This window comes from Myiozetetes cayanensis, unplaced genomic scaffold (assembly GCF_022539395.1).
Source record: "Myiozetetes cayanensis isolate MyiCay16 unplaced genomic scaffold, myiCay2020 scf6-25, whole genome shotgun sequence".
NCBI classification, from domain to species: Eukaryota; Metazoa; Chordata; class Aves; order Passeriformes; family Tyrannidae; genus Myiozetetes; species Myiozetetes cayanensis.
The window spans coordinates 60,525,425-60,538,957 of NW_026087853.1; the positions used below are offsets into that span (position 1 = coordinate 60,525,425).

At 42.5% G+C, this 13,533-nt stretch overlaps 1 protein-coding gene across 2 annotated transcripts; it reads left to right on the forward strand.

Annotated features, from left to right (window-relative positions):
* Nucleotides 1-1,938: 1,938 nt before the first annotated feature.
* Nucleotides 1,939-13,086, forward strand: LIN7C (lin-7 homolog C, crumbs cell polarity complex component). Of its 2 annotated transcripts, none has more exons than XM_050335256.1 (5): nucleotides 1,939-2,090; nucleotides 6,385-6,503; nucleotides 7,145-7,216; nucleotides 7,540-7,749; nucleotides 9,556-13,086. In XM_050335256.1, exons 1-5 carry the CDS (start codon nucleotides 2,054-2,056, stop codon nucleotides 9,709-9,711), a joined length of 594 nt encoding a protein of 197 aa, XP_050191213.1. In that variant the 5' UTR covers nucleotides 1,939-2,053; the 3' UTR covers nucleotides 9,712-13,086. The 2 variants fall into 2 exon arrangements, with proteins under 2 accessions (XP_050191213.1, XP_050191215.1); XM_050335258.1 differs by lacking the exon at nucleotides 1,939-2,090 and adding an exon at nucleotides 6,131-6,155.
* The last annotated feature ends 447 nt before the right edge of the window (nucleotides 13,087-13,533 follow it).

A 13,533-nucleotide genomic window follows, 5' to 3' on the forward strand; every position in this document is an offset into this window, starting at 1 on the left:
TTAAAATAAATCACAGAAGGGAGCGAGTACATCACTGTCACATTAGAGGATGCTTTGAGACCTGTTGAGAACTATTCTCTTTCAAAGGAAAAAAATACAAAATGCAGACAAAATCAAAGCCAAACATGAAGAGTTATACCCTCAGAATAAATTTAGAGCATATAAATACATGTTCTGAAGTAGTCTCTTCCTCTTTTACAGAAGAAACTCACACAGTATGTCATGCTTGTACTTACAGTGATTTAATACAGTCAATACATTAGCCCCACAAAGAGATGAAAGTGGTGCCAAACCAGAAATGTAAAGCATGTCTCACATTTCACACAGGCAGAACAACATTTATATATGTGTGTATGTGTATGTATATATATAGAAAAATGTCTCTATTATAAATACATATAAACAATTTATTATATATTATATATATTTATTTTTACTATTATTTGATTGGTTTTATTGTGTATTTTTATATATTTAGCTATATGTTAGTATATATTATTATATAATAAGATCTTATATAACACGGAATATATAGTATAATAATCACAGAATCACAGAATAGTTAGGGTTGGAAGAGACCTCTGGAGATCATTCTGTCTGAGTCCCTGCCAAGGCAGGGTCACCTAGAGAAGGTGACAGAGGAACTTGCCCAGGCGGGGTTTGAAAGTCTCCAGAGAGCGAGACCCCACGACCTCCCTGGGCAGCCTCTTCCAGTGCTCTGCCACCCTCAATGGACAGAAGTTCTTCCTCATGTTGAGCTGGAACTTCCTGTGATTTAGTTTATGGCCATTGCTCCTTGTCCTGTCTCCAGGCAGCACTGAAAAGAGTCTGGAACCATCCTCTTGACATCTGTCTTTGGGATATTTGTACATGTTGATGAGATCCCCTCAGGCCCAGGTCTCACAGTCTCTCCTCGCAAGAGAGATGCTTCGGACTCTTCATCCTCTTCACGGCATCTTCTGGATCCTCTCCAGTAGCTCCTTGTTTTTCTTGAACTGCGGACACCAGAACTGGACACAACACTCCAGATGTGGCCTCACTAGGGCCAAGCAGAGGGGGAGGATCCCCTCCCTCAGCCTGCTGGCCACGCTCTTCCCACTGCACCCCGGACACCATCGGCCCTCCTGGCCACCAGGGCACTCTGCCAGCTCACAGCCAGCTTGTCACCCACAAAATCCCAGGGCCTTCTCAGCAGAGCTGCTCTCAGCTGGCTCAGCCCCCAACCCGTACTGGTGCTTGGGGTTATTCCTCCCCAGGTGCGCGACCCTACACCTGCCTTGGTTGAACCTCATCAGGCTTTCCTCTGCCCAACTCTCCAGCCTGTCAAGGTCCCCCCAAAAACAAGCACAGCATTCAGGTGTATAAGCCACTCCCCCGGTTTTGTACCATCAGCAAACTTGCTCAGGGTGCATTCTGTCCCTTCATCCAGGCCCTGACCAAGACTGGACCCAGGACTGATCCCTGGGGATCACCCCTGACCGCAGCCCTGCGGCTGGATCCTCCTCCACGGATCACGGCCCTCTGAGCTCTGCCATTCAGCCAGTTCCTGGTCCACCTGCCCATTCTCCTAAAATCCAAATTCACCCTGAGCTGACCTCCTAAAATCCAAATTCACCCTGAGCTGAACCTCCAAGGAGGTTTCGGGAGACGGCATCAAAAGCCTTGCTGAAGTCCCAAGTAGGCAACACCCAGTGCTCTCCCTTTGCAAACCCCTAGTAGATGTATTATGTATGTGTATATATAATACATATATAGTATGTGTGTGTGTGTGTGCGAGTACATGTATGTAAATATACACATTTTTTCCACAGATATGAATACACAACACATATACACTCCATCCCCAGGGGGCACTCCCCGCACAGAAAGACGCGCCCTCCCCGTGCAGCGCTGCGTCCCCGGCCACTTCCAGGGATGAGGGAGGGAAAAACGGGGGAGAGGGAATTTCCCTGCAGGAATCTCCGCCGGGCCCACAGCGCGGGGCAGGCCCGGGCTCGGCCCGCCCTTCCGGCAGCGCCGCGTCCCTTCCGGCAGGGCCGGGCGGGCGGGGGCCATGGCGGCGCTGGGCGAGCCGGTGCGGCTGGAGCGAGGTGAGCCCTGACCGTGTCCCTGCCCTGTCCCTGCCCCTGCCCAGCTCGGCCCCTGCTCTGTCCCTGAGCCCCTGGGCCGGCCCGCGGCGGGAGCGGCGGCGATGGCCGAGCCTCTCCCGCTCCTCTGCCCTCCGCTCCCCTGCCCTCCTCTCCTCCTCCTCCTCGCCTCTCCCCTTCCCCCCTGGCTCTCTCATCGTGCCGGTGGGACTGGCCTCTCCGGGGGCTCGCTTGGCTTTACGCGGCCCCCGGAGGGTTTTTGCTGGCCGTGTTTCCAGGGCCGGGGCCTTGTGCAGCCGGCTGTGCCGAGCCCTGGCTGGTGCCGCCGGCGCTCGCCCGGCCTGTGCCGTCCCTTTGTTCCTGCTCCTCTCGTGGGAGAACTCCGTCCTGCGCTCAGCAGGGTTACTAGCTCTAAGTTCAATGCGTTGGCTGTTTGCTTTGGTTTTCCTAGTTTACTGGTTTTTGGTTTGTTTTTTTTGGTGGAAGACAACTGGCCCGTCTGCGCTTGTTGCCGGTGCTGCTGAGCTCGGCTGCGCTCTCTCGGTAGTGTGTCCGCCCCGTTTTTCCTGTGTACGGTCGTAATTTGTGACACATGGCGGTGTGTAACCGGAATTAGGAGCGAAATAGATAAAATATAAAGCTTAGGTGAGGTGTTTGTCTGTGGTGTGCCTGTGGCGTTAACCCAGGGGGCTTTTAAGGAACTGCGGTAAATTACCTTCGGTGTGATTCTTCAGCCCGCAGTAGCTCAGTGAGCACATGCTTCTACAACAACGTACGGGACGTGTTTATCGGGGTGTATTTAGGACAGATAGGGATTGGAAGATGGAATTTAAATGGGGCGATATTGCTGATAATTAGAAGTCGTGTTTCTGAAAAGGAAAACAAGTGGATGGAGTGTAGGTGATTGAACGGACTGACTGTTTTCCCACTGCGACCACCACCCTTGCTCATGCTGGTGGATGCTTTTTTGTAGGCATGTAACGTGCTGTACATACCCACTTTATTTTGTTTGGTACCATCACGTCACCAGAGAGCTCGGTTTTTCTGTTTTCGCTGGCTCTGCTTCCCGTTCCACAAGTGAACTACTTGTTATGTGTTAGAGTGGTCTGTAAATAGTGACTTATGTAAGCTCTTTGCTTCCCACTGTGCAGCTCATCTACCCTCTCTACTCCAAAGCTCGTTAATTAGGGCAGCTGCTTTGGCAGTGGATTAGTTGATCTTGAAAGGTCCACGGAGTTAAACCTCAGGCCCCATCCTTCTTCACCTCATTACCCTGCCACTACGCTCTGTCCATGAAAACAAACAAATCTGCAGAGTTACTTGGGGATCAGTGGAACAAAGGAGGTGTTTGGTCTTCTGGCATATTGGTCTTTTTATGAGAAAAGAAGAGAAATGCATATGCTTGCATTGCTTGGAGTGGTGACTTGTTGCTGTCTTTTCTTTCCCACATTCTTTTAGTTTAAATGTGTGTTTTTTCTCAGATTCCGATTTTATATGCCATGATCACAAAAAAATGATTTGTGAAGAACAGGCAACTGGTATGAAAAGGATGAAAATACTAAAAGAAAATTGATTTTTTTTTAGTTATGTATGGATTCCATTTTATAGTTGTTTGTTTGTTTGTTTGTTTGTTTTAATTTTCTACCTCTGGAGTTATTTCTACATCGATGGATCCTTGCTGAAATCCAAACACTTCTATACTGTTCATTTTGGTCTCTGGTGCTGAGAAGCTGGCTAAGCTATAGTGTTAATATTGTGAGGAAGACAGCTTCCAGCTGGTCATGTCCAGAGCAGTAACCCAGGAGGAAGCAAATTACATCAGCACAGCAGTCAGCAATCTTTTCCTGCAAAATGTGTGTTTTGCCACTTGTCCCCATCCAAACTAGTTCCTTCCCAAAGTGGTATTGTTGGGATAGATTGAACCTCTAGCTTTTAACTGGTAGTGCCTCATGCAGTTCAGCAGAAGAAAGTTATGCTCAGCTGCACTTTCAGGCTGCTATAATGGGATCCTCTAAACAAGTCAGAGCAAAACAAAGTTGGGAACAAAGTGTCCTGCCAGTGGGATCCATTGCTTGCATCTACCTGAGCGAGAAGTGTGGTGTGATAAAACATTTACTGAGTGCTGAGGATCCAACTTTCATGCTGTGTTTGACTGCTCTATAAATAAATAATTTATTTGCAAAATATGACTGTCAAAAGAGAAATTATCCCATGTAGTTCTGGAGTCTTCATTTCTACAGCGACCCCTTGGATCAGTAGATTGCTGTCACCATTTAAAGTTTCTTGCAGTATCCTAAACAAACTGATAACAGCTCCATACACCTTACAGCTTAACGTGGTTCAGGGTCTCAAGAATGTCTGTGTAGAGCTGTGCTCTTTGTGTGCATGAGATAATCACTCGTCTGCAAACATCTGCATGCATTTAGATGATAGCTGTGTTGTAGTTTATATACTTGCCAGACTTCTTGCATGAATATATGGAGTGTTGTAAGATTGGAAGTGCTGCTATTGCCACTCGATCGTTCTACTTCAAGCTGTTCAGTGGGAGACTTCACGAAATTAGGATAATTTGCACTGCTGTTGCTGAACACAGGGATTACTAAGAATGTTAGTGATTTTGCATCGTCTAGAATGTCTCTGATTTCACCAACTATTTTGGATTTAAAATGAAATACAAAATATGTGTTAGGAAATTAAAAGCTTTAGAGGCATTTAGTTTCATTTTGTCATTGTGTAAGCTGCAAATATGCATGTCTGTGTGAAATGTCTCTGTAGAACACGGAATTAGTAATTTAGCTTTTGATATTGCTTTGCTGTAGATAACTGCTGCTTGCAGAGCTTGAAAACACTTGCCAGAAAACACCAAGTTCTCATGGCACATAGCAACCTGAACTCTCATCTGAAATCATTTGAGTCTCGTGGCTGTAGTGATGATATTTGAGCGTTTTTCCGTGAAGGGAAGAAGTTTCAATTCCATGGATGGCCAGACTGTGAGGTTAAATTATACCTTGTTGAATCGACTGTACCGCCTGATCTCGGTGTAGCAGTCTGTGAGGTGTGTCTGATAGTTCATAATGGGGCAGAACATCGCTGTGGGCTGTGTCTTGCCAGTGTACTTCACCCTAATTTCAGAACATGCACCCCACTGCCTTTTCATCCTGTTATGGAAGTTCTCTCTTTTCACACTTGTTTTTTTGGGAGAAGTTCATGGCTATTGCACGTCCTCTGTGCTGATGTGATGCCACTGAGTAGACATGCATTGACATGAAAAATGAGTACCTAAAGGTTAATTACAGGAAAAAAAGAAAGTAATGCATTTGGGACTAGCTGTGTCCCAGACTTCATCCTTCTCTAAAATAATTTGTGCATTATTTATACAGTAGATTATTCACTGCTTCTTGACCTTTGTGATAATGAAGGCAATCCTTTCTGTCTGCTTTTCTGAGAGACTGTTCTACTTCTGTTCAAGAACTCGTGTGTTTCAGACTCATCACTAATGTTGCACTTCGGAAATAACAAGTGAGGGATGTGAATGTATCCAGCTATTGTAGGGCTGCCAGGAGAATGTCACATTGCATTTGATGCCTGTCCTGAGTCATAACTGGCCTGGAATGAAATCCTTCATGGAGTTCACTTTCACAAAGCAGCGTTTATGAGGATATGGACAGCATGAACTCTTAGGAACAAGTTTCAAGGAACTGAAACAAAGAGGTTTGGGCTTCGGGATTCTAGACTGCAGAGATATTGTCTCTCAGCTGAGGGTATCAAAAGGAGTTTTGTTGTTTTTATAAGCACTTCAGGGGGGAAAAAGAATAGGCCAGATAGTTCATAGCCCTCTAGTAGGGAAAGCACTGAGTTCAACTAAGTTTTGAATACAAAAGGATTGTTGGACAGAATGTTTGACAATATTCTAGCTGGTGTTAAAAAAATGCTATTGGTGCAGTAGATGAAATGCACTACCAACATATCATATCAGTGAAATATTTCAGTCCAATTCAAGCTCTGAGGGAAAATCAGATTTTCTTTGTAATACGCCTGTGGCAGTGATAGCTCCAGATATGTTACAGGGTTGGGTTGCTGTGGTTGACTTAAAATAGTCTGGAAGTACAGTATTTTGTAGCATTTTGTAAATACATAGTTTTACAGGCAGTGAAACTAATGTGTAGCTGTAAAATGTAAACAAGTGCATGCAGACAGACTACTGCATTAACTTAATTTAAAAAAAATAAACAACAAACATACCTTGAATTTCCTCAGGCATTCCTCATTACTATTGCCTTTTTTTTTTTTTTCCCAGACATCTGCAGAGCAATTGAATTGCTGGAAAAATTACAGAGAAGTGGAGAAGTGCCACCACAAAAGCTACAGGCACTGCAAAGGGTCCTTCAAAGTGAATTCTGCAATGCTGTAAGAGAGGTAAGTTAACATGAGCTATTATCTTCAGTTGAAGACCTTTTTGTGCTCAGTGCAGTAAGCTGATTTTTTGTACTTTTTAAAAGCTGAATTTGATTTACAGAGCTTAATAGATCAAGACTTATTTATTAATAAGTTCGAAAGAAAATAATTTGGGACAGCACAGGTGTATAAAATAATGGCTCAGGAGCACATCACTTCTTAAAGGTTCTTTTGAAAGTCTGTCCTTAGTGGCAGCTAACAGACTGTTATCCTATTGGAATGTGAGAACAGACAAGGTACCAATTGCCCACTTTACTTTTAAGCCAAATCCACATCATCTTTAGGTGGGGCCTCGGGCCACCTCATCTTCATTCCAGGTACTCTTTTGGAGACTTTTAGGTGTTTGAATATGCCTTGCTATTGCTGTTGGTGATGATAACACCTGGAATGACTTTAAAAAATCTGTTTGTAGACACAGATGTCGTCTTAGTGTTTGTGTTGGTTGGGAGTGCAAGTGGTTGGCAGGCAGATGTGAGGATGTGGGTTAACCTTCAGTGCAAGGGCTCCTTGTCATTAGTATTCTCATTGCCTCTGTGTTTTTGCTTCTGTCTTTTCCTGGAGTTACTCAATTATTTGCCACTGAAACTGTTTTGTCTCTAAAGGTGTATGAACACGTGTATGAAACTGTGGATATCAGCAGTAGCCCAGAAGTTAGAGCTAATGCAACAGCAAAGGTAAAAGCCAAACTATAACATGCATGAAATACACTAGTTCATTCCTTTAGAAGCAGAAGAAGACTATATAAAATTCAGAAGGATATTATCAAGATGTCTGATAAAATGGACAAGCTTGATGGGTTATTAAAAGGGTATGACAAGATCTGTTATTTTTAAATTTCTTCTCTTTTAATTTTATTCTCGGAGTTCTGAATTTTTCATGCTAGTGTTGGTATGTAGGGGATTAATCTCATTTGTCCTAACACTGAAGTACTTTGAGATAAAATACATTTCCAGCCTGCTCACTGTGTCTGGCTAAAGGGACTGTTTGTGTCTCACAGGCCACGGTGGCTGCTTTTGCTGCCAGCGAAGGTCACTCCCATCCCAGAGTGGTTGAACTACCCAAAACCGAAGAAGGTCTCGGGTTCAACATTATGGGAGGCAAAGAACAAAACTCTCCAATCTACATTTCTCGGATCATCCCTGGAGGCATAGCTGACAGGCACGGAGGCCTGAAGCGTGGAGACCAGCTGCTCTCTGTGAACGGAGTGGTAGGAGCTGCTTTTCTCTTCGTGTTGTAGCAGTAACTGCTTGTTTCCACTTGAGGGCACACGGGGAATACACATGGCACAAGCCCATTGTCTCTTGATATCATCAGAATAGTTTCTTTTTGTCCTCACAAATACGACTTGTTTAGGTTTCCATAGAGGTGTGTGCACTGAGAGTTTTAGGATTATGCTCTGGTTACCTGTCTCAGCTAGGAACTGTGCTATGTATTTCAGCATTTCAGAATCTGAGGGGTTGTATAAATGTATAAATGTAACTGGAAGTATTTTGTGAAATACAAGCTGCTATTATGGCTTCCTCTTTCATCCAAGTTTCATGATGCAGATTTTTATTAATATAGTATTTTTCCACCTTCTAAGGTAAGTAGTGCATTATGTTTTGTCGCATTAGACTGACCAGATTCTTGTTTTTCCCAATAAAAATGCTACTGCATGACGAAAGCTGTAATGAGATGGAACTACAAGGTGATGTTATCTTGTGTGGTATTTTTTTCCCTTCCACTTAAGTGTACTGATTTCAAAAGCAGGCTTTTTACTGTATTTAAGGAATATAGGAATTTTTTATTATATGTATCCTTTTCCAAAGAGCTACAAAAAGTGAAACAGGGAGGGTTGGAAAGAGGAGGTTACAGACAGGCTTTTCCTTGAGGCAGCTTTCAGTCAAATGCAAGGAAATATCTGTCTTTCAGGTGAGAGACCTTGAGTGTACTGTGAAATTTTAGGTGTTTTGATACAATTAAACATAGAACTTTACCATCTTTTTTATTACCGGTCTTAAACAGAACAGCCTACACATCCACTTGAATAACAAAAATGAAAACATTCAAATGTATGTGTTGTCTTAAGTCTGATAGAAGAGAGATAACTTGGTGGTTTTTTTAACTTTTGTCTTTCTTTCTGTAAGTAACTTTATAGTAACGGGGAAACCCTCCAATCAACAGGTACATCAGCTGCCTTCTAGCTTCTAGTAGCACCAGTGGGAGGTAGGCTTGGAGCAGTCCTGTCATTGTGTTTAATAGGTTTGGGAGAAATAAGCTTTACTGATAAAATATGTGCTGTCAAGGGAATGTATGTTTGGGTGCAGTTTTTGCGAACTCTTGCTTAAAAATCGTACTTAGATGAATCTAATACAACCCTAAGAAATCCTGAGACTTGTTTTAGGGAAAGTATTTTTATTCTGGTCTTTCTGAGTTGGGTTAGGCTGTTCCTAATCAGTTTAGGGGAAATTACCTGGAATATCTCACGTTTTGCTGAGGGATGTGGGGCTCACTGAGATAAGCACCACCCTGCATGTCGGCTGCTCCGCTGCAGGCACCCGCTGTTCTGCCTCGTCGTAGCACAGGGGGACATCAGGAAGGCAGCATCATCTTGCAGGTTGTCTGTGGCAACTCACTAAGCAAACTGAGGATTTGCCACTGAATTTAAAATGCATGCCAAAAGAAGGAAAACAGTGCTGAATTTTAAGTAAGCATTGTTGATTTCTTAAGTGTGATTTCATCACTGACTAGCGTTATCCTTGAAGAATTTAATTCTTCAGCACAAACCTAACCGAAATTTTTGCACTGTTCTTCTGTTAATGCTAATGAGTATATTTATCATCATCTCATCGGTTTGCTGCAGCATAAATCCTGAACTTGTGTGACGTGGTCCTTGTGCAGTCTTGAAACTAGAATACATATAAATAAATACATAAGTATATTTGCTTACATGAAAGTTGTACAAAAAAAGAAAAAAAATCTGTTTTCAGTGTGTCTTTACTAATAACTCTGCTTAATGGTTTATGCTTTACAGAGTGTTGAAGGAGAACACCACGAAAAGGCTGTAGAACTGCTGAAGGCAGCTCAAGGGAAGGTTAAATTAGTCGTGCGATACACGCCGAAAGTCCTGGAAGAAATGGAGTCGAGATTTGAAAAAATGAGATCGGCAAAACGCAGGCAGCAAAACTGACGTTGTATGCAATAACTTACAGAGAAAATATACTCCTTTTACATGTTATTATGGTTTCTTTGTGACTCAGTTGATCCAATGCCTGGGCTACAAAAAACCCTGTCCTTTTCATAGAATCACGGAACGATTGAGGTTGGAGGGACTCCTGGAGATCTAATCCACCACCCCCCCAGCTCAGAGGAGGGCCAGCTAGAGCAGGTTGCTCAGGACTGTGACAGGCTGGGTTTTTAAGCATCTCTAAGGATGGAGACTCCAGAAGATCTCTGGGCAGCCTGTTCTAGTGCTTTGCTCTCCCTTACGCTATGAAGGTCCATTCTTAGTTTAAACAGAGCTTCCAGTATTTCCACTTGTGCCCATTTCCTCTTGTCCAGTCACTGGATTCTACTGAGAAGAGTTTGGCTCTTTATTTACTCCTCCCTTTCAGGCATTTACACAGGTTGGTAAGATCACCCCTGAGCCTTCTCTTCTCCAGGCAAGGACAATCCCAGTTCTCTCAACCTCTCCTTGTCCGTAAGATGCTCCAATCACTTAATCACCTTTGTGGCCCTTCGTGGAACTCGCTCTTGTACACCCATTTCTGTATTGAACTGGGTAGCCCAAAACTGGACCCAGCACTTGTGTCTCACCCAGGCTGAGCAGAGAGGGAGGAATCCCTCCCTCAGCCTGCTGGCAGTGCTTTTCCCAGTGCAGACCAGGAGACTGCCGGGCTTCTTTGCCGCAGGTGGCTCACGGCTGACTGCTGCTCTCTGCAAGGCTGCTCTGCAGCTGCTCAGTCCCCCGGTCTGCACTGCTGCATGGGCTTATTTCCCCCACACCAGGTGTAGGACTTTGCACTTCGCTGAACTTCACGGGGTTCTGAGAGCGTGATCTGTCCCATCACCCCGGCTGATCGTGAAAACAGACAGCGGTGTGGACAGTACAGGCCCTGGGGTGCAGCAGCAGTGACTGACACCTGGCAGGACATTGTGCCACTGATCACAAACCCTCAGCAGTTTTAGAATGTTTTCAGTCTCCTTGCGTTTCACAGTTTAAGAGGAATGTGTACTTTCACAATGGCCTAAAATACCCTTAAAAAACATATATGGTGACACTTCTATTGATTTTTTTTTTTCTTTTTAATCTTGTGTCAGGCCTTTAAGCAAGAAAGTGAATTTACAGATTTTTCAGAGGCATTTAATAAGACATAGTGGTACAATCGGCATCCCTTTTTTCCTGTTTTCTTTTGGCATTACTTAACGTAGAATCTGCAGGGGTTTTTGCTGAATGACTTTTGGAAAAAAAAAATTCTTATGTAGCAGTATTTTGGCACTTTTCTTAAGAATATGTTGTATATCGACTGTAAAACCTAATCACAATCTACTGTGTAGCTGATAACGATACCAGATTTTGTAATGTTTTGGTGAATACATTGTTTTTACACTTCTGCTAAATTGTAATTCGTTACTCTGGAAATTGTATTACCTCTCCTGTAAATAATTTACAGTTGGTGTTCTCACATAATGATTTTGTAATAGCCAACATTTACAAATTTGCAACAATCATTCCTGTAACTTATATTATTTTGTACTAATTTTAAAGCAGTTAAGGGGAAAAAATGTGATTGTTGTATGCAGTTCTGCATTAACTCTCTCTCTCTAGATGTATTTTTATATTGAGAAACAGAAGATATATTAATGCAGTGCAGAAGAAATCCAGATGTTTCCCTGACTTTCTGCTGTTTAAAAGAATTACTCATCTTAATTGTCATACCTCTCTTGTCTTTTTCGTGTCTTCTATTGTAGTCTTTATCTACACGCTGAATGTATTGGTCCTGCAGTAGTTAGTACCTAAATTACTGATTGTTGTGTTTATAAGAGCAAAATGTTCTGAGTCTTACATGCCAGGTTACTGTGACACGTGAACTTGTCTGGGGTTTTATTACTGACTGCTTCTGGCTTGGAGGATTCCTGTTTGTGCTACAGAAGTACTGCATCACCCCTGCTGAGTGAGGAAATGTCCCTCTGTAAGCAGCTGATGTCTTATCCCGTGGTGGCACGGGGTTTGTGTGCCCTCCTGGAGCGAATTTCTGGGCAGAGATCCACTTTTTTTGGAATCTCCCAGGTTTGATGCTGTACTTGTGTAGTTTAGGTTTGGAGTTTTGGATTTGGTTTGGTTTGGGTTTTTATTTGAGCTTCACCTTTTGGTATATATATCTAGGATTAACTTCATTGTCTACTGGGTGTCTGTTCACTTGTATGGCAGCTATGAGTGCTTCCTGTTAGTAATTTGATTTTTAGAGGCTTAAACTGCAAAAAGTGCAGCTCTTGCTGTGTGTGGCTAATCCCTAGCCTTATTTCACATGGGGCAGTATGTGAAAGAAAGGAAAAAAGCCGGTGATCTGAAAACGGCAGCATGAAGCTTGTGCTCTTGTCAGGTGAGCTATTCGAAAATAAATTAAAAAAAAAAAAAAAAAGTGATTGCTACAGGCAAGTGAGGAATGTGATTGCTTTCTGCATGTTTGTAAGCATGGTAAGCCTGCAAAAAGAAATTTCGAAGATGCTGGTAATTTGAAAATTCAGTATGAGTATTTATCAGTTAGATGGCATTGAGCACTGAATTGCATGGTTCGTTATGTGTCATAGGCCCCTTTCAAAAAAGGCCTCATGTTACTGATACAACCATGTTGTTGAACTGTATATTTTTATGGAAACAACTAATGTTTAAAGTATTGAGACCAAAATCATTAGTTAGATCAGTCGTGGACGTGTTTTAATTTAATTGTAAATTAGCAGAAGTTTGTTTTAGAGCCATATATAAATATATATATAATATAGAAAGCTATGGATACAAGATAGAAATGTGCATTTTACGACCTGTATCCCTTGTGGTACTGAACAAAGAGGTGTGTTTTGTTACTCTGATGAAATACTTACTCTAGTGCAGCTAGAGCTGCGAAGTGCAGTAGCATTTTCATTCTGAATTGTGAATTGAATCCAAATGTGTAGCATTTGGGTACAGTTTGTCAACTACTACAAAACATGGGGAGGTGTGTCTGGGTGTATAAATAGTACATGTAGAATTTGATAAATTTTTTTTTTTTTTTAAAATTGCAATAACAAAAATTAATAACAGACTAATTAATAACTGTCGTCTTTTAATACTATGAAAACCCTCTAGTAATAAGGAAAGGGTGGATTAAAATAAGCCAAGAAACTTGATCTCTGTTACTACTGAGCAGTGCCTGTACTGTGTTAATATGCAGTCCCTACACACTTGGCATACTTGGGTATGCAAACAGATTAGGAAGAGGTGTCATTTCTGCAAGTAACTTCTGCATCTGTTGCTGCTGTGAGGGATCTTTGGTTTTATCAACAGAAAAATAAAAGTTAAATCTCACATGCGTTGTGATTGTGTGTTTTTCTTCCAGCTTTCCTTTCTGAGCGCAGGTTTCAGACTCCTGTAACCTCCAGGGCATAACATGAGCACCCTGCAGAAACTTCAAATCTGTGGTAGTTTGTTCTCCCAGTTGTTTGTGGATCTTCCTTTTCCTACCCCAGTGTTTTTGTGATTTGCTGGAGAAAATCAGAATGCTCTGAAGTATGTATAGTAACTTGGACTTTCTGCTTTTTTGAGACCTCCTTAGTCTCAGCTACATAAACTCGTTATTCTCAATCATATATTATCTTTTAATTGTTTGGAGCGAGTATCTGGAGTAACGAGATGCTGAATTTCCGTAAGTCCTTGTTTAAAGAACTTGTAAGACTGTTAGAAAAATGTGCCTGGAGTTAAGAACTGAGATAAAGGTAGGAGAAAATGCTTCAGTTCTGAATGTTAAATAACAGG

What these genes read in the sequence shown, in the direction of transcription:
- LIN7C (XM_050335256.1), top strand. Translation starts at nt 2,054, where the DNA reads ATGGCGGCGCTGGGCGAGCCGGTGCGGCTGGAGCGAG. An exon ending in TCTGCAATGCTGTAAGAGAG is followed by an intron (nt 6,504 to 7,144) that starts GTAAGTTAACAT and finishes TTGTCTCTAAAG; the next exon opens with GTGTATGAACACGTGTATGA. An exon ending in TGCTCTCTGTGAACGGAGTG is followed by an intron (nt 7,750 to 9,555) that starts GTAGGAGCTGCT and finishes TATGCTTTACAG; the next exon opens with AGTGTTGAAGGAGAACACCA.